General features: G+C 41.6%; 1 protein-coding gene across 8 annotated transcripts in view; it reads left to right on the forward strand.

The window, feature by feature from the left end:
- SLC24A4 (solute carrier family 24 member 4) overlaps nt 1-27,926 on the forward strand; it is a 122,622-nt gene that overhangs the window by 12,955 nt on the left and 81,741 nt on the right. For 3 of the 8 annotated variants that reach the window (XM_031593076.2, XM_031593077.2, XM_090141514.1), the window contains exons 1-2: nt 24,412-24,708; nt 26,732-26,842. In XM_031593076.2, coding sequence (XP_031448936.2) covers nt 24,552-24,708; nt 26,732-26,842 — 268 coding nt within the window. In that variant the 5' untranslated portion in view covers nt 24,412-24,551. The other 5 variants (XM_090141513.1, XM_090141515.1, XM_090141516.1 and 2 more) reach the window with 5 other exon arrangements.

Genomic DNA, 27,926 nt, shown 5'->3' on the forward strand with positions numbered 1-27,926 from the left:
AGCTGGGGAAATGCACTTCTTTTTTCTTTCTTCTACACAACCTCTTATATCTTAGTTCTGTCTCTGCCTTCTCTTCAATACAAACAAGATATCTTTTCTTATACAACATTAAACTTTGACTTTCCCCCCTTCCTTTCTTTCTCGTGTGTTGTTGCATTCCACTGTAAATATGACCAGTCATGAATTTTCACCTTGTTCTGCTTTAACTGTGTGAAATCCTGAAGCATATTCTATTTTGGGAACAACCTAGCTTTTGGCATCCAGTCCTCAGCAACCTGGAAGTAGAGTGATGGTTAGTGTCCAAGGCTACAAATCAGCTTAGTTAGGTTGCAGAGAGATATGTGATAAACGTGTCTAAAACTCCTTGTAATTTTCTCTTGCCAGGACATTTTAAAGGGGAAAAATTAAAATCTTACCATATCCCATTGAAAGTCTCTCTCATACAGGGTATCTATGTCTTCTAAACATTCCATGATTGCTGATGTGAAAAGAATGGGAAGAACAATGCAATTGAGCAAATTGGATTGTGGCTGTTAAGTTCAAGTGAAAGCTTCTTGTATATGAAGAGCTTACAACTATTTGGCTGGCAGAAAGCCATATGATCTTATTCTTATAATTAGAAGGGGAACTCTAGATGCTGGCAATTCTTACTATTCTACTGGCTGCATGTGTGCATGTGCAGAATCACAGAGGTACTGCAATAAATAGTGAGACATGAGCAGCAAGAAGAGAAGGCAGCATGCCTCCGCTCGGTTGTCAGTGCTGCCACTGGCTCCCCATGCAACATTTTTTTACTGTAATTTCCATTCTTGTTTATGACCCTGATGCCAAAGGCCCAAAAGTGATAGGCTAGGTTCTCAGTGCAATGGGTACTCTGCAAGCACAGATCAAAAGGCAATTTTTGAACCCAACCTCAAGCTTGACATCAAATAGTAAAATAAGATCCAAAAGTATGCAGACATCTAAATAGGAGTACAAGGGATCCAGTGGAAACATTCTGCATACTATAAGAAGCACGAGGCTCTGGCTACCAGCAGCCTAGCTAGCTGGTAGCATTTTGGTGACACTGTGACAAACGGGATTTTAAATATGTCTGTGGAACTTCATGGAGCTGCTGTCTTGTGTGAGGGATAAGATACAGAGATACAATGAGTATTAGGGCTTCAAGTAAGTGGATCCTGACATGCAATCTGATCAAAAGCATGTGTTGAGCCCTCTGAGAATGAATGGAAGAGCTAGGATGAGATGTAAGGCTGAAGAGCTGAGAGTTAAAAAATGAGAAAGAGAAGACATTCATGCAATGCAAGAGGAAGAGAAAATGAAGTACCTAGGCAGCAGAGAAGGAAAATGGTTTTTAAGAAGGATATTAAATTAGACAAGTAGCTAGCAGTGAGACTAGTAAAAACAACCTGTCAGGCTAAGATGTAACCTGGGCACGAAGACAAAAGTGAGAGTCAGAGAGTGGCAGGGTAATGTAAGTTTATCCCAACTAAACTAAAGAAGAGGAAAAAGATAAGGTGAGAAAGACTGCAGCCCTGTTGACTTTCGGTTAGTAATCACAGATATTTAAGTAGGTACCACTGAGAGAGATGGATTTGCACTCAGATAGACCCAGGTGGGAGCCAGGTGGGAGTAATAGATCTGACAAATCTTTACACAAAAACAGCAAATGACTGTGTTGGCTAGTAACTGTGGAGATTACCTGGGAAAAAGAATATGGGGAGAGTGGACCAGGAAGAATGAAGCTCTGGGAAGTGGGCTCAGCTGTCTGCTGCTGCAGAGCTGGGAGGTTGCGATGGAGGATGCCGGCTCAGTAGTCCTGAGCTGTGCTTTGAACCAGGTTGTTAGACATCCTAGTGGGTACAGTATTTTTTTCCTCAGATGTTCTCTCTTTTCTGCCCTGCCTCTACTGAGTATGTTTTAGCAGGAGCAGACATCTTGTGAGGCCTTTTGTATGCAGAGAGGAGGCTGTCCTAAAGGCCAGGACTTGGCCAGCCACAGCAGGCAGCAGATGTTTTGTGGGAGTGATGACAACAAAGGCCTTACACTTTACTGCACTTTCCGTAGCACTTGCCCATTCCTTCCCTCTCTTCTCCAGCTGTCGTTTGGAAGGAGCTGGTGGAAGAAGAGCAGAATCAAAGACAGATTTTGCCCCAGACAGATGCTTCCTAATTTGTCCACAGAAAGTAGCTGTACAGACTAGGACCAAGGAGAAGGATGACTGGGCAGAACTGTTAATGGAGAAATGCTCCTGAAATGTCAGGGAAGGAGGACAGCATGTCTATGGCCAAAGGCCAGAAAGATAGGTTTGGAACCTTCAGTTTTAGTCCAAGTCCATTTCATAGTATAGTTTTGAGTGAATCCTGTGAATCCTCTCTCTCCCTGCTGTTCAGCTGTCTGTTAAGGTAAAGTTAGCATTAATTGATTAGTATGAGTTTTAACAGAAGCATGTACAGCATTTAGAAACTTCTGCATGATCTGCATGATCCAGTTCTTAAAGTGCAAAATATGCTTCCCGCTTTTCATGAGCTATTTTGCTAACTAGAGATTTTTCCATTTCCTGATTCCTGATGTTGTTTCATTACAGGTAAAAAAGATAAAACAAAGTTCAAGAAACTTTGCTAGTCTAAGGGAACAATCTGAAGACCATGAAGCTGTGGGAGGCTGACGGTCTCTTCAGTTTTCTGAAAGGCATCTGAATCTAGAAAAACTTCTCACATACATTAAGCCAACAGACTTTCAGTGGTTTCCCAGGTTACAGTTCATTAGTGTCTGTATCACAGAGAACCAGGAAACATACTAAAATAAGGACACTGCAGATTTCATTGTTGCTTGGTGCTAACAGAGAACTTGCTTCTTGTGTAGACAGTTAGACCATGGTACTTCAAGTATTTTTAACTTTTAGAAATAGGAGAGCTGATATAAAGGATCAGACATAATTCCACAACTCAGAGCATGAGGTGGTGTTCTTCCAAGCTGATGGCATCTATCAGCCACTGTAATATGTATGATACCCACAGGTGGGGAGGATTCACTTGCTCAACACTCTGCGAGTTCCTCCTTCTAGAATCTCCACACTGTTAAGTTTTCTGACTGCAGGAGGGACGGCTTGAGGCCTTAGGGACTGCTGAAAAACTGGCACTGTGGACTAAGACATCTAGAAAAGGACAGTGACAAAAAATGAGTGCCTTTAGCATCCCCACCTCACCCCAAGAAAATATCTCATTCAGCTACACAGCGAACTTAACATGCTAATTAAAGGTCACAAAGAGAATGAGGAGATTTTCTATATTCTTGTGCATTTTGAGGACCAAATCCTGAAAGTTGATTCTGGAGCAAAGACTACAGAACCTGCACCTGGCTCCAGCAGTCTAAGTGACCTTTTAGATACAGGGATTCTGGCACACAGAACATCCTCCAAGGACCAGGCTCACTAATAATCAGTCTAGGTGGCCATTCATCTGCTGAAATCAGTGCTTGTCGTACTGTCTAGTGCTGCTTCCCATGTCCTTGTACTGTCCTCCCTGGAAGTATCTCACCAGCTGTCTTGTTTTTCTCGATCTCTTTGTGTATTCAAATTTGATGGTCACTGTTTAATAGTGCCCAACACTGTGGCAACTGGCTGCCAGCAAGCACTCCTGGATCACAGCACAGAATAACTGCAGAGAAACAATAAGAAAGCACACAGGCAGGAGGAAATAGTGCATATTTTTTGTTTAGCAAGTATAGACTAGGTAGCCTGAGTCTGACTTCAAAAACAAAAAGATGATCCTGGAAAATGAAAACAGGCTTTCTCAACCCATTTTCCAGTTGCAAGAGGAAGAAAGGGGATTTTGACGGAAAGCAGAGTAGATTCTTTCCCCAGTTATTTTTCTGACTTTGCAGATGGATGGCAGCGCTCACTGAAGAGGTTATTGGTACATTTAAACATCAGTTACCTAAGTCTACTAATACTAGAATTCGTGTATGGACAGATGGACAAATGTTCTTTACTGCTGAAGGTCTCTGTGAAACAACTGTCCAGAACACATTAAAAGCTATTGCCAGTAACAAATTACCATCACTGAGAACTACATGAATATAAACCTCACAGAACAAGTAGCACGCTCTTTATTTTGTGGTTTCTATTTTAACAGTCGCTCTTTGGTCCATGTGCAGCATCTCCCTGATTCACCCCTTTGGCTTCTTGGTGGGACCCCATATGGTTCTGCAGTGCTGGGAAAGACTTGTGTGTCCTGCATGTTTACCATCTGAGACAGCTTTCTCTCCCTAAAAACTCCTTATCTTTCCTCAGTCTGATTTTCCTGTCATGACTCATATTACCTCTGAGCCAGATATAATGCCAGCATATAATGCCAGCATTTTAAGCAGCATTAATGTCATTGCGTGTTCTCAGTACAGTCACTGCCTCCTGAAAGGATTTGTGCTGCACTCATCTCTGAAGTAGCAGAGTTGCTGTGTACCCCAGACACAAACTATTTATTTTTCAAAGGCAAAAAGGAAAGTCACAACAGGGAGAGTAACTAACTCTGAATCAATCTAACTGAAAAAAACTGACCAACAGCCATTAGCACAAATAAGTCCTTTATGAAGGTTTCACTGGGGTCTGGGGCCTTGAATATCGGTTTGAGAGATGTAGGATTCTGACTTAGCGAAGGGAACTTGAAGACATTTTCACATTCTGCTGTCTAGCTGCGCCGTGAGCCCTTCAGCTGTCCCAGAGGATTTGATTTATTGTATTTTAATTTCAGTAAGTTGTTCTCTCATATAACTGCTTGTGGGCTGTCTTGGTGACTGAAAGAGATATCCTCTCTTTGCTCCACAGAGTGTCAGCCGTAATCATGGGAAGCCTCAACAGTCACACAGCCTCTACCTCAGCAAGGTACTTCTGTACAATGTTGCTGACTTGAGCTTTCATTTGAGTGGTAGCTTCATCCCTCTGATGGATAAAGGTGAGCAGATCCAGACGTGGGATTGGAGAAATTTTAATTCCCATCTGGTATACCAGGCTGGATGGGTGTGCAACAGAGCACAAATGCTGCTTGAATTCAGGCAAACAAAGAGTAACAGCATAGGGTAAGGTAGGTCTGGTTAGCACTGTTAACATCACCTTCAGATGGGATTATATTTGCTACTGTGGAAATGTGATGAAGAAGCTAGATGCCAGATGCCACCAAAAGACACTTTCAGGCAGTACAAGTTGAATGGACATAGTAATTGAAGAAAGGACTAGCTAGCCTCCTGCACGGCCTGGGACGTCTTTCTAAATATTGAACAGCACAGAATAAGAGAAGAAAAAAATAAATAAATAAATAAATCAAAGAGATCTAATTATAACAACACCATAGATTTTCTACTCCAGCAGGGCTGGATTTATGGGAGGATCAATTTAGCAACTCTGCTGTGTAGATAAAATACAAATCAGAGTAAGGTCAGCCATATCATAAGCTGCATTTGTTAGAAACTGCTACATCCTTTAATAGGAGCATCAAATCAAGACAAACTGCATAAAATTCTAGTGTTGCTTTAAAACTGTTTTATCTTATAAAAAACCATTATAAATAGAAGGTTCCTTTGTGATAAAAGATCTGGAGAAACAACAGACCAACACATCACATCCCCCTGGACTGTCACTTCTAAAAAGGTGAATGTATCAGAAATGTTAAATGTGCTTGACTAAAATTCCTCATGTAGCTCACATTAAGTTTACTAAGAGCCATAGACATACACATTTGAACACATTCATCTGCAAATGTAGAACATATGGGGTGGAGAGATTGTGGTAATTAGTTTTCCCATGGAAAACAAGGAATAAACTAATAATTGTGCAAATGCAAGAAGCAGAGAAAACAAACAATATGAAAGCAAACATGAAGATATGAGAGTGGAAAATGCTAGTGGAAAATGTCCTGCATATTGGGCCATATGCAATAATTGTTGTGGAGCTGACAAATTAGTAAAATGAAAAACAAAGTACCATACTGAGACTAAAAAAGCACTACTTTCAAAGATGAGATTTGATATATATACATATATTTTTAACCTACACATTATTAACTTGCAAATCACTACAATAAGATACGATATACGATATGATATGATGAAAGGTTAATAATTTTCAAACTTCTGACTGGCCTTAAATGCAAATACACAAAGCAAAAGCAGCAAAATATCAAAAGAGAGTTAACAGAGAGCTTCTTCAGGATCAAGAGAAGAAACTGGAATTTTCACCCAGCCAAAATGAGTCATGTAACAGAGAGAAAAACAGTGAGAAAGATTTTGAAACACGGAGAGGATGGGTAGATTTTTATCAATCACATAAAACCTGTCTATTGGGAATGCTCAGAAATCTTTGTGGACTGAACACAGATACGCAGACATCAGGTACTCTATTGCCAATAGCATAAAATTCCCCTTGACATGATGGAGGTATCCTGCAGTGGTACATTTCAGTGCTAGATTTACACTTCTAAAGACAGGGAGTGATTCAGAGCACTTCAGCATTGCCACTAGGATCCCAACATGTTTTTGTGAATATACTGGAACTGCAACTTGGTTCTTATAATTAAGGGGGTGAGACAGTCAACTGTTGTCTTATTTGAAGCAGCCTTTTTAGCATGAAATCACAGCAGCTGAAGTTAAATTGTGAAAACAATACAGATATCACTTTCTTCTAAGGTTTTTCAGAACCAGCGAGACGAACACAGTACCTGTACAAGTCCAACTGACTCCACACATAGATCATTCTTTCAAAGAATATGTATAGTCATTACAGAAAAAAAGGCAAAACAAGGTAGCTGGAAGATGCAGAAATGTTTGTTCTCTTGAGATTTAAACAGCAGCTCTAAGGCACAGGCCAAACAACAGCTGTTGGAGGGAGCATTCAGCAATGCTGAGGCAGGATAAGTGCTGAGGATTTCCTTCATGTCCAGGAGACATGCACTCTCACTCCAAGTAGTTTCTTTGGAAACTGTATGGTAGTGAAGCATGAAAGAACCATTATTCTAAACTGAGAGGAAAACACTCTCTGTTGCTAAGGGAAGTAAGGGCTTAGTTAATTCTGTTATTTTGTTCTCAGCTGACACATACATATATGGGAATATAGAATATGCCTCATATATTCCAGGAATGATAGCTAAGAATTCATTAATTTCTTTCATGTACAACCTCTTTCATAGATACAATCTTAGTTTTGCTATTTCCCTTCTAATAACCGCTATTCTTGACCACAGTGGGTGGATGTGTTCCTTCCTGAGCTCTGGACAAAAATTGGTGGTAGCAACATGGTACACAATTTGGCACCAACTGAGTTGGGTTTTAGCTGGCCTCTTGAGTCTGTTACACTGGGCTGCCCTTCCCTCTGAAGCTCCTTCTTTAGCTTATTCTTCATAGATACAGACAAAAATTGATCTTTTGCATTTTGCAAGTATACCACTTTTAAGTAACAGTTTAGGTCTTTCTGGGATAATGAACTATCAGAGTAGTGAAAAACCTGAAGTGCTGCTATTGTGATAAGTCTTCAAATATTTCTGGCTACTGTTCTTGGATTTTCACTTTGGGGCAAATTGTACACGCATCATAAATATAACTACAATGTAATGGCAACGCTTGCCTTCTACCTCCTTGGTACTGAGGAGTTTGAAACTTAAAATAGTGACATGCTTGCAGTTTGGGTAGTATTAGATAGACAGATGGTATGCTGTTCTCACTTCGTAATCATCCAACCCATACTTCCATGGACTTACGTAGATAAGCACATATCACTGACTGCCTGGTAGTCAGCACGAGAACACAAAAGGTTACTTGCAATGTGTGTCCTGGTAACCAGAGAATCGTTAAGTGTTTTCTGCAGTGCTGAACACATTCGTGCTTGCTGTTGATTTCCTAGGTTTTTTTATATCTACTCATTTATTATATAGAATCATGTTAGTTGGAAGGGACCTTTAAAGGTCATCTAGACCAACTCCTCTGCAATGCACAGAGGCACCTACAGTAAGATCAGGTTGCTCAGAGCCCCATCCAGCCTGATCTTAATTGTTTCCAGGGATGGGAAATTTACCATATTCCTTTTAATAATTCTTGCTAGAACTGAAAAATATAACAGAAAGTGGTGATGCATATTCAAGAAAATTTCTTCTCCTTTTCTGTTTGCACATGCAACTGGAAAGTCTTGTTCCTCTCATGCACTGTAGTTGCTGCATTAATTAGCTCCGTAGTCTATAAATGAGATCCAGTTTTCAGGGGAATAGTTACATTTCTTTTGAGGTTTCTGCTAGATAGCATGTCATAAGTGTCCTACTTTGTACTTTGTTACTCTTTTTTTTTTCTAAAATATTATTAAATATCCAGCCATTCTAAGCCATTCTCACTGTTGGCTGAAGTGATAACTCTTCGGTTTAAGTGTCTTTTTTCATTTAACTTTATCAGGCTAAAACAACTCTCTTTCCCAACTGTGTAAGCTCTGTCTGTAGTAGTTGTTTTGTTCCCTTTATTTGTAGCTGCTCTTGTCTCAGTGTGATTTTTTAAATTTATTTCTCAAATATTTCTTTCATTAAACTTTTGCTTTTTTAGATAAAACATGAAACAAGAAATGCATAGGGAAATTACTGTATAAACAAGCAGTATCTTTTTTTGCAGTTATGGAAAAAGTCTTTTTCAAGAAATTCATAAGACATACAAAAGGAATGAAACTGTTCAGCTTCTCTCCAGGTGCATTCTACTGGATTTAATAGGTTTTTTCAAAAAAAAAAAAAAAAATTCTAGGTCTCCATAGAAAAGGTCATCTTAACTCCCACTTCTCTGAATGTGCTTTTATATAAGCCTCAAAAATGCTTAAAGCACTGAGAAGACCTTGTGGCACATCATATTTTATTTTGTATGTTGCCCTGTGTAGATGCTTATCTAATCAGATGGCGATTTCAGAACACCTGGTTCAAGTGTTATCATCACCTGAGGTCTGCAGGTGATTTGCTTTCCTCTTCCTCAGCTTGTCTGCAGAGAGTAATTTTCAAATTGATGTAAAGCACCAAATCTTCCTGGGATGACTGTAAGTAATAGTAGATAATGATGCTTGGGCAGAGTTCATTTGTTACACTTGTTCTTCTGCATTCTCTTTTTCTAGGAATTGCTGTCTTTTAAAGAAAAGATTTGATTCTTATTAAGTTGGGAAAAAAAAGAATCCCATTGATTTCTCCTGGAGTTGGTTCAGCCCCATCTTAATCATGGCCTCATCAGGGTCCTGATCATAACATAACTGATACCCTGAGCAATAAAAATAGTGCTCAAATGCTTTGAGTTGGAAATGCTGTTGAACTGACAAATGAAAACTTAGTTTTATATTCTTCATAAATTTTACAATACAGGCTGAGTTCCTCTCAAACTTTAGTGTACTGCTGGCTATACTATACTGAGAGATTTTTGTGGCTATGTGTTTGTGTAAGATTTCATATGTGTATGTGATTACATGGACCAATGAAAAATATCAGGCTTGTTCTTGATTCTTTGTCCCACCTGTATTCTGCAGCAGACAGTTCTTGTCTCTATGTCTTTTTGGAAAGTTTTAATTCTTATTTTTTTTTCTAAAAAAGCAGAGCAACTGATACAAATGCAGAGACCAATGCATCTGCCTTGAGGCTTTTTTTTTTTTTTTTTCCCCACAGCAGGTCTAGCCCAGCAAAGGCAAGTAAGAGGTTTGAAAAGGTAAATGGTTTCTTTATATCTTTGCTTTCATAAATGTCTGCCTCTTATTAATGTTACTGAATAACACCTTCACCTGTGACTTGTTTGAAAATACCTGCTAATATTTCTATTCTCTGACAGGTGGGCTGAGGGGAAAGAGTGAAAGAGAGAGATTCACATGATGCTTCTTAAAACTGAAGGGCAATCACTGGGTTCATTTGGGTTGCTTCCATCAGCTTCTATATAATTAAACCTCATTAATATGAGTGTGAGGTTAAAATCACACACATTATTGTTATGATAAAGGGCATTTGGGAGTTATACAGGAAGCAATTAAGTTTCTTAGCACAACACTACAGTAGGAACTACGGGAGACATTGCATGAACACAGATGTGCATGACTGGTCAAAAATGAATGTTTGCCTGGGGACTAACTGTGAATATAGATGCTCTCTGTGTGAGCAGCAGGAAAGTATAATCATGTGTAGCGGATGAAAAAACGAAGAAACAATTTGCCAGAGGGCATGAAGAGTGGCACAGTGAAAGACTTTGGAGGTAGAAGGCCAGGCAGAAAGGCAAGTTTCAGTTGTGTAAGGAATTGACTGGCTGTATCTTGGGGTTCTTATGTGATAAGCGGGACAGAATTTCACATGACTTTGTAGGTAAATCTAGAAAACATCAAATGCAAATTGACAGCTGCAAAAAGTGTGTGGTAGGAAAAAACACCATGTGCAATAGGAGCACGTACTCTTTGTAGAGATTTTAACAAAGAAAATGATAAAATCATATCAGATTGGAAAAGAAGTTGATTTTCCAGTATGTCAGTAAGCTGTAGTGTTTGATAAATCTGAAGTTAGCAGTAGCACTTAGCTTTGGGTCCAGAATTAACTTTTAAATCGTTTGTGGATTTTGCACATTTTCACGAAACGTATTAGGCGAAATGCTCCAAGTTGAAATGACATCAGCAGAGGAGACAGCAGCAAGGTTTGGTAAGATCAGTATTCCAGAGACAAATGCATCTGAATGTAGTTTGTGTACTGAAACAGAAAGTAACAGGATTAAAATGTATAATTGCATGGGTAATAAGATGAGAAAGGCAGCTTCCAGAAATAGTAAGATGCATACATATACACACGTAGTTCACTCTGCAAGCAATGTCTCCTATTTATTTCCATGTAAACTACAACAGATGCAAAGAGCACAAGAATGCTATTTGGTCAAGCAAATTCTCAGCCACAGAGCACTATTTTTCAATATGATCAACAGCATGAGCCATGCATTTTCACCAGTGATGAAAAAGAGCCATGCTGTGTTCATAACAATCTGTACCAGTGGAGGTGACCCACTGTTGCTGTCACCACTGCAGAAACACACCACCCAATGTCTCACTGTGCTCACATCCACTGTTTGGTCCCCACCAACATTCAGCAAGCATCAGTGGATGTCAATGGGTGCCATTTTTTCTGCATGGAGCAATTCAATTCCACCTTTCTTCATATTTGCTTCCATGTTAGATGCTTTTGTCAGACTGCTCCTCTGCTGCTGTCTGTCATACAGCAATAAAACAGAATGTTGGCATAAACTTCTACTGCCATACCACAACATCCACCTCAGACGTTGTTGCCATCATGACAAAATAGGAGGCATCACTTTTAGAGCAGCGCTCATATTTTCCAACTTTCTCCAACTGGCAATGAATAACATCCATGAACAACTCATGTTTTTGACTCTTGTTCAGAGGGCAAAGTCACAAAGACCCAGAACACAGACCTCTGCATTCTAACCCCCACCAGCCTCTCCAAAACACAAATGCTCAGTGATAATTTCCCCGTGCATATTTCTCTTTTTCAGTTATGGCATGACTAATTATGATAAAGCAAAATACAAGAATTATTCAGTTTTATTCAGTTTCTATTATCAGTGCTCTAGTGAAAAACAAATTTCACCACCCACAGAATGAGAAATACTGACCCAGTCTCTGATACCACAATCCTTGCAACTACATGAGGCTTCTGGCTGACATGCTCAGCAGAATGAATATTCTGCCATCTTTGGCAGTCTGTTAAACTAAGGCTTCAGCTTCCTTTTGAGAAGACACATAATAGATTGGAAGATGACCAGAAGATCATAGAATCATAAAATGGTTTGGATTGGAAGAGACTCTTAAGATTACAGGGGGTTCCAACTATATAGGCAGGTTATAAATCATTCAGGAAAACAGATGACCTTGACAGATTTCTGCAGGAAGATGCCATCCTGAAGCAGATGATAGAAGCTTCCTCGAAAGAAGTATTAGTTATGTCTGCAACCTTCAGAGCCTACATTCTCTGAAGTCTGCTGTTTGCTCTGATCTCTTTTGTTTCTCTCTGCCTTTCCATCTTCTTCACCTTGCATTTGGATTGTCTTGTATTCTGCCTCATCGCATGCATAGAAGGTTACACTCTAAGCTGTGTGCAAATTCAGATGCAATATGAATGCTGCTGTGATAGCAGTTCCAGGTGCTTGGTCTCTGTGTAGCTCTTTTTAAACAGTTTGTAAGTAAGAAAAATAGCATCTAGGACACTTACCTGCTTTAAGCTAGCATTTAGAAATCACTGGTCAGTGCACCAATAGTTGGTGCAATCCCTTCCACTAAGCTTGGAGCCAGGGGAGCTGTTTGGGAGCTGTGGAAGAGGATCCAGAGGAGAGCCACAAAGATTGCAGGATGAATATGCTGGGTCATTGATGGCAATATAGAGCCTCACTCTTGAGCTGGAGTGCTGTATGAAATATGAGATGTGGCAGATGTCATGATGTCTTTTAAAAATAGGTTCTCATGCTGATCTGCTGAATTTGGCTTATAAATATGAAGCCTGTACTAAGTGGGTAGAAAGCATAAGACGACTAGGATCAGTGGACGCCTATATACAGAGTTGATGCAGTAACAGGACTTTCATGAACTGGCATCCTGCTTACAAACTTTGTGAGATTCTCCAAGGGAGATCTGCAAGTGGGTAGCTGAGGGTGGTCAGGCTGATACAGGTGGTGAAGGTTACTAGAAGGCTTCAAAATAAATGTTGATAACGTGGTTGGAAGGCAGAAACAAGGTAGGAGTAATATATCATCAGTTCCTAGAGTGCAGGGAGGTAACCTGTGTGACCTATTGTAGGATACCTGTTTTGGCAGGGAGGTTGGACTCTTGACGTCCCTCCCAACCCCTGCAATTCTGTGATTCTGTAACCAGAGGACTGAAGTACCACCCCTACAAAGACAGGCTGAGGGAGCAGGGCTTGTTCAGGCTGGAGAAGGCTGCAGAGTGAGCTCATTGCAGCCTTCCAATACCAAAGGGGAGCCTATAAACAGGAGAGGAGCCAACTCTTTGAAAGGGCAGATAATAGCAGGACAAGGGGAAATGGTTTTAAGTTGAAGGAGGGAAGATTTAGATTGTACATCAGGGGGAAGTTCTTTACCAAGAGAGTGGTAAGGTGCTGGAATAGGCTGCCCAGAGAAGTTGTGGATGCCCCGTCCCTGGAGATGATCAAGGCCAGGTTGGATGGAGCCCTGGGCAGCTGGATCTAGTAATAGATATGGAGGTTGGCAGCCCTGCCTGTGGCAGGGGGGTTGTACTTGACAATCCTTGAGATCCCTTCCAACCCAAGCCATTCTATAATTCAGGGGCGTGGGGTCAATGACCAGAAAACTAAGCCTGAATTAGATGTAACTGTGCTCATATTTGTTAGTTCAAATACCAGTTGAAACGGAAAAAAGGATCAGGCGCTGTGCATGATTATTATTCTGTGAGTGACTTTAAGCAATTTTTTTTTTCTTCTGGATGACCAGCTCACTCAGATACTTGACGATGAAAGATCTCTCTTCTCTTAGTACTTGGTCCAGGGTCAGTTGGAGTCAGTGAGAAGCAACTCAGAAACAGAACTAAAAAGAGATTTTTTCAGACTAGAGATGAAAAGGATATTCATTTGTGAGTGATAGCTGATGTAAATATTCATGAAAGAGTAGCAGTATATGTGCTTATTAATTTTTTGTTTGCCACAAGCAGTACAGTAGTGCAAAGCCTAAGGCTGGAGATTGCTGCATTCCCACCTCAAGCAAGTGGGCACGATGGGATGTCTGCCATGGCAGCAAACACAGCCGCAGCACATGGCGGGGACAGACTGTGCTAGGCATGGAACAGAAGGAAAGCAGGAGGCAGCCTCTCCCTGGATGCTTCTGATCTGTTCTGGGGGGACAGAATCAGCAAAAACAAAGCTGTGTCCTTTAGCTTAGTTTTTACGGCAATGTCACAACTGAGCCTCTGCGGATTTGGTGGTCTTGCTTTGCACACATTTAAAGATTTATTAATTAGAATTAATTTTAAAAGCTGAAAATCAAATTTTAAGGCTAGTTACATATTCCAGAATACTTGCTTTTCTTTTCCTATTTTTTTCTTTTTTTTTGTTTTTTCTTTCTTTTTCTTCTTCTTGGGTGTTTTTTTTTTTTCTTTTTTAAATAATTTGTTAGCATTTGGAAAGCTAAGATAGGAAATTCAGTTCAGTTACACAATAGCTTGCCATGTAATGTTCACCTCAATGTTCTGATCTATTTCCAGCTTATCAACTATCTTCATTATTTGGGCAGGAGTAGTATGGTAGGTTTCCAACAATGAAAAAAACACTACAAAAAACACAAGCCATATCTTCTCTTCCTTTGCATCATCAATGCCAACAGCATAACTAATTTTTTGAGATTCCTTCATCAGTCACAAGTCTAAATGCAGCTCAATGGTTTTTTTTAAATGATTGTGAAATGGACTGCAGATCAGTTTTGTCCAGATAAACATTTATTTAGCTGTACTGTTATCCTTGTTGATATCCTCTGTGTATAGAACTGTATAAATAATCTTTTATCAAAAGCTGTGGAGTGAATATATTTTGTGATGACCACTACAGATTGCCTGACACTCTGATGCTCTGCAGCCTGTAGTGAATTGGTCCCAATTGTTGGCCTCCTCATGTTTCCAAGACGGCTGGGTATGGGTAGGATCTGCTGCTCGGGATTTGATACACTGGCAATGAAGCCCCACCAGAATACCTCAGCAGACTAGTTCCCTCATAATTTACTTATGTTGTGGACTACATGGACATCTCACACAACGTTGGACCCTCCCCCCCAGGAGGACAGCACGCTCTACAACGTGCAGTTAAATCAGTGTTTCAAGCTAGAAGCAGGACCTGGCTTGCCATTTTCCCACAAGTCCTCCTAAAGCGTAGCTTTTTTTTTTTCACCTGCACAAAGCAGTCTGGTAGGCCTTGAGGAAGATCCACACGTAATGCTTCCATCTCCTTGTGCTTCATCTGCAGAAAGAAAACATCAAACAAACAAAACCACACTGTTACAAGGAAAAGAACTCTTGAGAAACTAAAAAAAGTCAGTGGCAAAAGGGTTCATCTGTGCAGGTGCCTGAACAACCTTTGTGAGGAGAGCGACTATGCACTGGATCCTGTAGGCTAGCTACACTGGGCACCCACAGCCTATTGTGCTCATCACACAATGCAAAGCAGAGTTTTTGGTTTGCTAGAGTTGTATCTCATTGCCAGTTAGAAAAATTCTTCTTTTAATCAGCAAAACAATTTCTAGCCCTCAAAAGAGTTTTAGACATCTCCTGGGATCTCTCCTTTGCCCACAAGTAAAAGTATTTTTGAACATGATCTAAAGGGGCATGGAGAACAACTAAAGTTCAAGTCTCTAATTTTGAACAGAACATTTTGCGTGCGGTATTTAGACACGTTGTTTCTGTGGTCAGTTTGCCAGTGTGTGAAGTGAATACAGTCATCATTACTGGTGTTTGTTTTTTTTTTTAACTTTTCTTGCTTAACACATAATTGAAACATTGGATTTTCTGTTGTTACCTTCAGTACAGAAAACACAGTTTGGTAAGGCTCTGTAAAATCACTAGATATAGCAGAAATCGTTTAATGATGTGAGCACAGGAAATAGTCAGGAGTTATTCTTTCACATGATTCAGAGAGGTGATTATGGTATTTCAGGATATAGTGACAGATTGACAAAGTTATGCTTTCATATTTATCCACGGGGATAATTTAATACCCACTTCAGAGCAGAATGGCTCTGTGTATTCATTTGTATAATTGGAAGGAGCATGCCATATCTAGCTGAGTTTTTACTTCTACTAATGCTAATCTTCTTTTTCCCATAGTCTGATTAAACTTTTCAAGCATCTTGGATCACAGTTCTGCACTGGTTGCAGCCCGCTGCTATCAGTAGATATTAATGTGTGTGAGGAATCCAATGTTACTGACCCTTAACAATACCATTTCAGTTGTTTGACCTTCCTGATAACTGGACTAACTCTGGTGGTCATCTCCAATGTGTGGCATTATCTCTTCTGTCAAAAAGGACTTTATAGACCAAAAATTCCATACAGGGAAAATGTTTTCTTGTCAGAGGGAAAAAGGTGGCCTGGGCCTCTTGTTGCTTGTAAGAAAACCGTAAGTAATAACACATGCTCAGCAGCAGCACAATTAATTGTATCTTTTTTAATTTCAAGATCCCCCAAAGCATGTCTCTAGATTGAATGTTGGATGACTTTCTTTCATGTTTACCTATCTCCTCGCTCTATCGTTTCCATGGTAACACCTCTGAAACATTGCTCCTTTCTGAGGAGGTGAAATGTAAAGTGGCTGGAATATTTGAGTGTTTAAATATATAAATGAAAACAACAAAAAGATGGTGGAGTGAGTCAGACGTGACAGGTAAGTGACACCCACAATAGCTTTTATTAAATTGGGCTATGGTGTAGTGCTCTCCTTGCTGTACTCCCACTGCTAGCCAAAAAGAGCAGCCAGCTCAGAGCAGTGCTGAACCTGGGCTGCCCAGGTGCTGGGAGGCAGCTGAGCACGCTTATGACCAAGGCCAACTCAGAGAGTCTGCTGCCAACCTTTTGCAAGGAGTCAACAAAGAACTTAATTTGTAGGAGTTCTGCACTTATTTGCTGGTGAAAAATATTTAAAATTACTAATTGTCTTGGTATTTTCCAGTGATGTTTGTTAGGAAGCTAATATGGAAGTATTGTAAAAAGAATTAATGCCAATGCTTGAAGTTTGCCTTGACTGTGACTTTTCATTAGCTGTAACAAATGTTAGTTATCTGGGTTTGGAGGAAAATGTGACGTATATTTCAGTTTTTGTAAACTCAAATGATGCTCTTATGGAGAACATTCTTCTTAAAGTACAGCAGCTACAGCTGTCTCTCTCATCTGCTACACCAACCCTTTTCAAATTCACACTACAAGAACTGCTCTTCAGAAGTGGAGATAGTGTTGCTCATGTCCCTGTTTCAGCTCTTTTCACTTGCCCTTTGATTAATGATCCTTTTGTCTGCTGTCAGGGAGCACTGTGCCTAACCCATTTGCTCAGAAGTTTCTCGTCATTCTTACTGTACCGAAGCTCTCCTCTCCCTTCCTTCCCTGAAATGCCCCGTTAGACAAACACCTTTTACTTTACTCTTCTGAACTTGGACTCAGAACCAGCCTTATCTGTTCTCCCCTCTTTCGTCTGATCATAATGGGGGCAAATTAATCCTCCTTTCTTATCCTTTTCACAGAAGACACATGAGAGAGCAATGAAATAAATGACCTGAATTCTTCATACAAAACACTCCACTGAGCACCGTTCCTGCTCACTCGATTTTTCTGATTGCCATTCCCTCCAGACTATCATTTTGTATGATTTTATATGCTGAATTTATCTTCCCAGGGCAAGGTTGTTTTCTTCCTATTTGTCTATGATTTCTACTAGCTTTACAGAAATAAACAGTAAGAATATTGTCCCCTTCTCTGATTGACAGCTACAATTTCTCTTAGGTTTAATATAATGGGTTTTCAATAGAACAAATTTTCCTGAAAAATCTGCAATCAGATGAGGGGAAAAATTCCCAGAACTCTCCAAGCTTTGCTCAGTCACAGTGTTAAAAAAAGATGTCAGCCAAAGTAGGAGGTGTAAATTTTCTTAATGTTATTCACCATCATTTTATTTTAAAAGCTTTGATAGGCAGTCAAACAGCAATTTCAGTATCAAGATGGATATAAAGTTTCAGAGCAAGCCCACTCAACATTAGGGAGAGCTGAATACTGCCTTAGCAAAAGAGAATGAACAGGACAACCTCTGAGAGTTCCTTCAAACTTATGTTCCACCAGTCTCAGAATAAAGATGGTTCTCACCTTTTCAGTATTGTAGTTTCAAGGACATCAGTTGCCAGGGCACGCGTTCCTGCTCTTACTTGTACAGTTAGGAGTCTGCAGCTGTTTTTCTCCACAGTCACCACAGGTGGATGTCGTCACAGGGGATGAATGCTTGTATTTCTTTCCTTAATGATTTTGATATACAAATCTAATGAGGAAAGGGAGCTGTCCTGTTGAATCTTTCTCAGCTACCCCAACAGGACTTGCACTGAACCTCATCAGCCTCTAGTCTTTCAAACATTTACATCATTTGAGGTTTTTTGTGTGTGAGAACTCTCCACAGCTTTCTCCTGTGTATTCATAAGATCAGAGCAGTCTGTAGTTTGGGCTAAAAACACATAGCCACGGACATTTTTTCTCTCTGCAGTGAATCAATTTTTGCTTAGTTAATGATTCTTCCCAGTTAGAGAGACTAGCCAAGGGGTTTGGAAACAGATCCCACTGGGTATGAAAGCTGCAGAAAAGTGTAGAGTTGTGCTGAGGGAAGGTGTCTCTTCAGTAGTTGATTTGAATTTCACTGTACTTCACAGACATATTAAAATTTTCCAGAAAGAAAGAAACGGAGAACATTTTACAGAACTGAATTTAGTTTCTTTATATGGGAGAGGAACACGATTATGGAGAGCAAATGAAACGTGTTCTGTAGTGATGGAAGAGAGTGCTGCAGCCTACCTGCAGAGCTTTAACCAGTTAGAATCACTCATGTTCAGCATGATGCCACCTAACTAGATTCCTCAGTTATGGTTAAGCACAGTCAAATTTCTTCATGCCTCTGAGAATAGTCTTTAGAATCAATAATAGGCTCAAACCCAGAAAGCCTAAGGGGAGACTTGAAGAGGAAGAAGTGCTGTTTACAGAAAGTGGAAGTTTAAAAAAATTTATACTGCACCTAGAAGATCAGGAGATGGAGTCAGTCACATGGAGCAGAAGAGAAAATAGGGGAAGCAGAAATAGGCTTAGAAATAGAAATAAGAGAAAGTAAGCATGAGAGCAGAGAGGAATGGAAATTCACCCTCAAGATATAAAACCAGCAAAATCAATTGAGACTCAGATTCAGTGGAGGTAGCAAGCCTAAGAAACTGAGAAAGACAGAAATGGTATGTGTGTAAAGAAGGATATGCTGTGTAACAGAGTCCCTGTAATTTAAGCTGCAGTTTGATATGGCTTTATGCATGTGCCAGAGTTCTTCACATTTGGCAAGCAGTTAAGCAAATGTCTTATATCCCTGAGAAATCTAGTGGGTGTTAAATGTAGATGCTGTGATTAATTTGGAGGACTTGGATGATGCAGATTTAAGGAGACGAACACTGATATTTTTCAAAGAAACTGTTTTAAAGCTAGATGTTGATCAAAACCTTATAGGCAGAAGAACAACAGATTGACTCCTACTGATATGCATAATGTATCTCTCCCTCTTACCAGAAGACGGTATGTTCTGCATTCATTTGAGGCATGGTGTGACTGGCAGCTGACATCCTCATCCTGCTCATGTGCAGCCCAGCAGCCCAGCACATGTTTCTTTCAGTCTTTGCCCCCTGAGAAGCATAATGCTGGATCTGAGGTGGCAGGTAGAGAAACAAAATCTTTTCTACTTGTGAGACATCTTTTCTGAGGTATGAATAGAGCCAAAGCACATAAATTACAATGTGTTAACAACATATGTGGGACATCAGTAGTCAAGTGATTTTATTTTGTTGTAGCTTGAAATAAATCATATAAGAGTGTAGATCTGGTTGCTATATTTTATTCTTCTTGATTAGCAAGATTATAAGTAGCAGCACTTCCCGGGCTTATGTGAGGTTGCCTATGGCAGGAAGTGTTCAAGAAACTCTTGCTTGTAGCTTCCCAGCATGTTGCAGGAGAATCCCATTATTGATAAATGAAACTCTCAAGTAAGGTCTGGGTAAATGTGTGGTTGCTAGCTAAGTGTTCGCTGTGAGGCTTTACCACTGGTGCTCACCTGAAAGAGAAAGTAGGTTACTTCAGGTTATTAAAAAAAAATCAGCAGTAGGAAACTGCAAGATATAAAAGCACAAGGCAGAATTTGGGTAAGTTAAAGCATTATAGTGCAAGATTGACATCTTCTTTATGGCATTTAAATTCCGATTCAAGGTTAAGTTATTTATAGCCTTGGAAGCAAAAAAAAGGTCTGAGTAAAACTACAGAAATAACTCAGAATTAGAAAAAAACTTCTGTCTCTGAAGCATGACAACTGCACAGTAGAACTGGAAAATGGATGGGACATAAAAATATGAGAACGAGTAGAGAAATGTTGAGGACATCAGTACATACATGAGTTCTCTGATGGGTAGTACAGCTGGAGTTTCTCTCTTAATCCACAAATAATTCCAATGTAGGGTACATTCATTGCAGTGACTCTGGAAGAACCTTCAGTGCTGATCCCAGCGTGAGATCTGCTTTGTAAACTTCAACTATGGTTTAGCAAAGCACCTTTCACTAGATCTTAAAGAAGCATCCAAGTATACCTGCTTAATGTATGGTGGCCTGAGTTAAAGTTCAACATTAAAATATTGATACACTAATGTTTGCTTTCTGCAAACTTATTTATCAAGTTCTTTCCTGGAGACCAGGTCCTAAACAAACACAGGAGTGTACTCTTCTTGACAGGAGACTGGTTACAGACAGCATCAAACTAAGTTTCCCTCACTGTGTCCCTTCTATGAAACACTCTGGCCAAACAGCGGTAACAGTTGTCTCACTCACCAACTCCTTTTCCTCTCATCTTAGTTTTTAAGGCTTAAGGGAGAATTTCTAGTATTTTTTTTGTGGGAACACTGTTAGCTTTTCTATGATACTATCTCTTGATCTTGGGGATACTGGAATGATATAGGGATCTTGGTTTTATCATCTGGAAAAGCTGGCCTTGCTTGGGCTCCTAGGGCTGGGCTGATCACAAATGATCACTTGCTAAACCTCAGGGCTTCTCAGCTGATGCAGTCCCAGCTCTTCTGTGTGACAATCTTCGTGGCCAACTAATAGCATCTCTGTTTCCAGCTACCCTGCTGTGCTGCTGTCCTGCTGCTGCTTTCGCTACTCCTTTTAGGGGATGCCATAGAGAATGCGTCCAAGCGTTACGCTTCTCCTTTGACTCTCAGCAGCATCAATATTTTCTCCTTAGATGAGCTGATTTCATGAATCTCCTGTGAGACTCTTTCCTAATTCAAAGCCTTTTGGCTGTTACTCAGTTCAAGATACTAATTGTGCTTGAGATGAAAAATAAGCAAACTTGGCAGATAGCTACAGCTAGCATTAGTCTGTGCTTTCGGTGAGATGTTTTATCATGAGACATATGTGAAAGTTAAATTATAGCAATGGTAAGCACAATGATAAAGACAGTTTTTGTGTCTGACTTAGTATAAGCTGCTAAGTGCAATTTAATATTTTAATATTTTCCTCCTCTAAATTTTGTTTTGGTACTTCCCAAATACCTCTAATTTCCAACACATAATTTTTTCAGGAATATTCCTAGATCTAATATGGAAAATATTTTGTTCCAATTATAATGAAGACAGTGAACATCTGGAATATCACCACTCTCAGTAAAGCATCACTCAGAAAACTATGGGGGGTGTCTTACTCAAGATTTCCAAATCTCCTTTCAAATTGCTAATGAAAAGACCTCACTGAATTCACAGTTTTTCTTGTTGCACTAAGAGATAAGACTATTTTAAGATTTAAAAACTGAATGTAAATGAATATAATATCATTTTATCCATAATTTCCTTTTTTGCCCTGACATTATCACCGTTCTCTCACACATAGTATGAATGTTTCAAATCAGAAGAAAATGTTGTGACAACATTCCAGTAATTACCTCCATCTGAATGTCCTGAATGTGCTCTAGCAGCCCAGCGAAGTGTGGATGCTGCCAGTTGTTGGAGGAGAGGTAACCGAGCCTCAATTCTGTAGCACATTGAGAATCCAATACTTTTTGTAGGAAGCACCAAAGTAAAAATAATTTGGAAATTCTGTTCTTGAAGTTTAGCATTCAAGAGCAATTTTGAGGCTGCCTAGTGATCACCAGACTGATTAAAAATGCTAATCAGGAGCCTGTATGATTAGGAGATTAGTACAGTCTGAACTTTGATCTGCCTCATTTGTGTACTCAGAGAGAGAAGAGACACACACAATCACTCTGAGAACTGCTTTCATAGGTAGCAGTTTTCTTTTGTGTAAAACATTCACAAAAGATCTCTCTCTCTCTTTTTTTTCTTCTTTCTGTTTCTTGCTTTCGGTTCCTCAAGGGATGGCCCCAGAATTTCTGTAATCATTACCTATAAAACAGACCCTTTTTAGCAGCCAGAAAAAACAACCCTCATCCAAAAAGGCAATATTGCCCTTGCATTCCTGTAACTGACCATGTGCTTTGATTTCATCCATGTGATTTTCATAGGACCTGACAGATTTAATGAAAATCCCTCACATATGAAACTCAGGACTTCTAACAGTACTTCAGTTCCATGCTCCTTGTGTGAAACCCATAGACACAAATACAAAATATCTGGAAGTCAAGGTATTACCTCCTGACCCAAATTTACCTCAATTCCAGACAAACTAATCATTTCATGCCTTAACGTTAGCAATTCTTCATATCAGGAGTGCCATGACTTTGATACAGCTCAAAATATCCTCAGTATAAAGAGCAAAAGAATAAACCTGGTAAATACAAAAGTCACAGGCAACCTCAGTCAGACGTAACTACCAGAACAGCCTCTCCAAAGCCCACAGCTCCGCTCCGCCTTATCAGTGAAGCAGATAATGAGCTTATGACAAGTGGCTACTGAGAAAACATTGAATCTCTGCAGTGCCTTCCAGTTGTCACAACCGTGCTATTGCTGGATATAATCTTTATGCAGAAGACTACACTCATGTCAGCACTTCAGCTCTTATTAACCACCGAGTAAGTGGAAGGCAGATTGGTGTCCACGCTGCCATTTCAAGCAGAAGGGGAGGCTTGTGTAAAGACATGATAAAAAGCCACATGGAGAATTAGTGCTCAGGCATTATGATAGCTGTTAGGGGCTGCGGTGGCATCTAACCATGCAGTGTTATCTTTGCTGGGATGCCAACTAAACACTAAGAGTGGAGCATAAAGGTCTGTGATGAACAAATGCATGCTATAATTGTCCTGAACTAAAAGGCTTCAGTTGAGTTACGTTATGAGACAAGGATACCTCAGTGAGAATAGCTGTTACAGAATGAGGTGTTAGAAGGGCCTTTATTCAGATTCCTGTGGCTCTGCTGCCTAATTAGACTGTACGTTATGCTGGTCAGGAGTGGATTTCCTTATTCTGGGTTCAACTGGGAGATGTCCTGCATGGCCATGGAGAAAAATAACAGACACGAGCTGACTTGCAATATATTACAAGTCTTCCACCTTCCTCATGACAGTCCGCTGTTACTTCTGCTCCCTCAGCAGCGTTCAAGGGAATGAAAGACCACCGTGTGTCTCAGTGCTGCTCTTCTAACACGCTTCAGGCTAAATCAGAAAGTCCTAGGCCCACGAGAGCCTCTCAGCTTGAACAGTTCTGCATGCAAGCGAGTAACGAGGCTCAAACAGCCGCTTCTCTGACTGTCCGGCCTGAGCAGCCCTTTTGCACCGAGGCACGTGGGCAGGAGCCCGCAGTTAGCACACAGCCGGTCTGTGGTGCAGCGCCCCGAGTCCCGACCTTGCTTCTCACTTTGTAAGCAAAAACGAAAGGCCACCACACGCACTTGCAGGAGGAAGGGGAAACGCAGAGGGTGTACGATATTCTATACGTGAAGATTCGTTTTGGCGGGGTATTTTTATTAGTATTTCAGTTGTGACACCAATAGAAATAACGGCAGACACGAGGCATTCCATGTTGCGAACTACGAGGCCACAGATCCTGGAGGACACGCGTGCCGCTGCCCCCTCAGCTCCAACGGCCGCAGTCAGACGGCGCGACCCCGTCCCCGCCCCGCGCCCCGCGCACGCCGCTCGCGCGCCACTCACAGCAGCCGCTCCCCGCCCCGCGAGGGGGAAAGGATTAATTTGGCCAGCCGATGCCCCGCCCCTCCCTGGGGAAGCCGGGCGCTGTTGCGCGTTGCCATGGGCGTCCACGGAGCGCCCGGAAAGTTGCAGGGCCGGGCGCACGAGGGAGCGGTAGTCTGCTGCGGTTGAGCGTCCGTTCGACGCCGCTGCGAGAGCCCGGGGGGCGGCTAGACCCGAGGCGGCGGTTGCCGCGTCCCGTCGGTGCCGAGGGGTGGAAGGAGGGAGGGACGGAGCGAGGACGGGACTCCACTTGAAACTTGGCCGGGCGGGCACGAGCGCTGCCGCCGTCGCTGGGCGCTGACTCGCAGCCGGCTGCGGGCCGACCGCCGGTCCGCTTCCTCCGCCGCCCCGCTTCCTCCGCCGCCGGCCATGGTGCGCGCGGGCAGCGGGGCTCAGCCCGGCCCCTGAGAGCGCCGCCTCGCCCCCCCCTCCCGCCCCCCCGCGCCGGGCCGCCTTCCCGCCCGCCTCCACCTGCCGCCCTGCTTCTTCGGGCACCGGCTTCGCCCCGCGCTGCCGCCCGCCCGCCATGGAGCCGTCCGCGGGGAGGCGGCGGGACTGAGCCCCGCACGCAGCGAGCCGCCGGCCGGCCCCGCGCCGCCCATGGAGCTGGACGGAGCGCCGCTCGCCCGCCCGAAGACCATGCTGCCGCTGCTGAGGAAAGTTCGCAAGCGGCGGGAGATGCTGCTGCAGCAGCTGGGCTTCATCTGCGCCATCCTCTTCTTCGTCTGGTGCATGTCCAGCCTGCTCTCCAGGCGGGGTGAGTGCTGGAGCGCTGCCGGCTCGGCGGGGCGCGGGGCTTCGGGTCGGCACCGAGCGGGGACCGCCCCCTGCCCGCCGCGCCGGCCGCCTCTGGTCCCCGGGCAGCGCCGGGCCGCCTCTCGTTGGTAACCTGTGGCTGTACGCCTCCATCCATCGGCTGAGACAGCCGCTTCTCTCCATCTTCTCCCCTAAGTGACGGTCTGGGATTGAGAGCACGTTCTGTATGATAGGCAAGGAACGGTGCCGGCCTCGTGTTTTAGGGAGTGCGTTGCATCCTTTATGCGATTGACGTGTTGGTAAACTGATAATCGATTGCGTTGTTCCCGGTGTTTTTCTGTTTGTTTGTTTCTTTTGTCGCCGTCTTGTTTGTTTGTTTTTCTGCCTGCTGGCACGTTTGGGGCTGTGAGTGTACAACTGGAGGCAGTCTTCTTCCACTCTGCCTCGCGTCCCCCCAGATAGGAAACCGAAGGCTACTGAGTACTGCATACAGGCTCCTAGGTAGGACTGCCAACGTTTCCTGAGGATTTAAGAACAAAATCAAACGAAGCCCAGATCCTATCTCTGCTGTAATTAGAATAGGTCACCCGCTTAAAGTTGAAATGCGTGCTTTAGGAAGAAAAAAATCCTATGGAACTTTTCATGCTTTCTGAGGCCCTTGTGCTCACATTGTTACCTGTGATGTCTGAGGTATGTGGGTGGCTTGTTGCCATCCTAGATACAACAGCTGTATTAGCACATAGCTTGTCTTAAAACTTCCAGTGTTTTTTAAAATCGTGGTTTCACAGTATAGCTCTGCCTTATTGAGAGCTGTTTATCTGTCATGCCTGTGACTTCTTTTTTTCTTGCAGTAGCTAGGCTTTTTCATAAATGGACTGGTTTATGAAGGCAGCTTGGTTAGGGTATACTTGTCTTTACGTGGGTTGAGGTTTTTGTTGCAGATAAAGGGTTTCCAGATGTTTTTTGGTCTTGCGTGAAAAATGCCATGACTAATGAAAGTTTTTAATCTCCTTGGTTATCAGCTAAATCCCCGATAACCTGATTTTTGTTGGTATGCTCCATCAGGTAGAGTTTTTTTCAGCCCCCTAATTTACAGTATATTATATCCATAAACACTGACCATCTGTTCTCTGAATTTCTTATAGTTGTGTCACCAGACTGTTTTAGCAAATATTTTACCTAAACTAATGTACCAAGCTAGAAAGCTTTTCTAGCAAGAGTTACTGTAGCAAACCATGAGCATTCTGAGTATAAATTTTAAGATCAAGCATGGGAGATTTTTGTTATTATATTATTTGAAATAGATATGGTTGAAATGGAAGCAATTTACTTAAGAGAATCTCTTCTTCCTTTGGTTATTACGATCGTGTGCACCACAAGTGCACCTTACATACTGTATTCGGTAAGTTCAGTAGGAGACTGTTTCTGGAATATGAGTTCAGACTAAATCTCTTCTGATTTCTAAAGAAGTTTTGTTTTTCTTAAGTCTTGTGGGGTTTTACAATGCTGTTTTTCATTTTCCTCAACCAAGTACACCCTATGCTAAAAAGACCAGCCCCTTGGTTTGGATTAAGCAGAAATATATCTGGAACTTGGAAATAAGCGTTTATATTTTTGATAAATCAGTGATGTGGCATCTGCAAATGCAGCTGACTAAATGAAAATGTGATCATTATTCATGTCAGCATAGCTGGGCTGGTTTCACATATAGGATATGGAAGTGTTGAGTTTCACAGGTACAGGTTTCAACTTTTGCTTGCTGCAGAATTATTTTGCTGTTAAGGGGCCGGTAGCCAGAACATGCTGACAGCTCAGGAACTCCACCTTCATAGCTACTTTACCCTTTGTAGCAGGGAGCACCAGGCATCCTTGCATTGACACGTGCCAGAGGTACACCTTCATTTTGCTGTGTTCACTTACTCATATTGATGATCTGCCTGTGATCCTGGCTAGTGGGGAGCATGTTAAGATGATAGAGGAAAAACTCAGTGACAGTGGATATAACCTCTTTCTATTTCATATAGGCCAAGAATCAAGTATTGCAGACACACGTGTTTCACCAGGGGCGTGGAGGAATAGAATATTGATGGCATTACCTAATGGGACACAGGAAGGAAAGAACTGTACAGAGCCAGGTAAGAAAAGGAAACTTTGTGATGTAAGTTGTACTGTGCAAAATTACTATTCAGATGTAAGTACGTTCAGGGTCATTATGAGACTTGTGTTGACAGTTCCTCAATTTTTCTTTCTTCATTTTTCCTGCCTAACTGAGCTGTGCATATTACAGTGGTAATGAGAGGTGCGTTCTTCTTGAAACTGGGTTAAATGTGCACTGTTTGAGATATCCTCTGAGCACAGTAATTTTTGGACTTGTTGCCATTATAAATTGAATCGTGTTTTGCTGATTTAGTGATAAACTGTGTATTTGGAGTGGAAATTCACACTTTATTGAGGGATGCGATGAGGTAAGTAATATGGAAACCCTGGAACTCCTTTTACTTCAAGATATCTGTTCTGGCCGGAGGATAATTGATGGAGAGCAGGGATAGATGACACATTTTAGTATCTGTGTTAGCCCACAACACTTTCATCTTCCCATCTGTCTTTCCAGTGTGTATTTCCTTTCTCTCTCTCCTTGCTTTTCTGTGGTTTATGGTGAGTGGGAGACGAGACATTTTGCCAATGGCACTAGCCAAATTAATTTAAAGTTCAGATTATTTATTTATTGCAATATGATTCTTTGATCAAGTAGGGAGTGACAGCAGAGACTGTACTTTCTTGCAAAGAGTTGATAGCATGAGTTCAGGGATACTGTGAACCTCTGGCACTGAGGAGTTTGGAGCAGCATTTCCCCCTTTCATTTACATGCTTGTTATAATACTGGGGCTTCTACTGTATGGATAAAGGATTGCTACTGTGCTTATGCATTATGAGAGGAGTGGGGGAACGTTGCTCAAAGTATGTGGATCCAAAAGCTTTCACTGTATCTTCTTGATGTCCACAAGCTTCTCTGTTAAGACCTTAGTTTGCTGCTGTTTGTACCTGTAACTTTATGATACTTTTGAATTATCTTTAAAAGTTGTTCACAGGTGAGAAAGAAAAAACAAATAACCTTCTGGGAAAATGTAATTATTTTCTGACTGGTTATCAATAATACAGTTCTTTACTCTTTAGTTTTCTTCTGCATATGTATCAGTGTGATCATGTGTGAACACATGC

This window comes from Phasianus colchicus, chromosome 5 (genome assembly GCF_987193195.1).
Source record: "Phasianus colchicus chromosome 5, bPhaCol1.hap1.1, whole genome shotgun sequence".
In the NCBI taxonomy this organism is placed as follows: Eukaryota; Metazoa; Chordata; class Aves; order Galliformes; family Phasianidae; genus Phasianus; species Phasianus colchicus.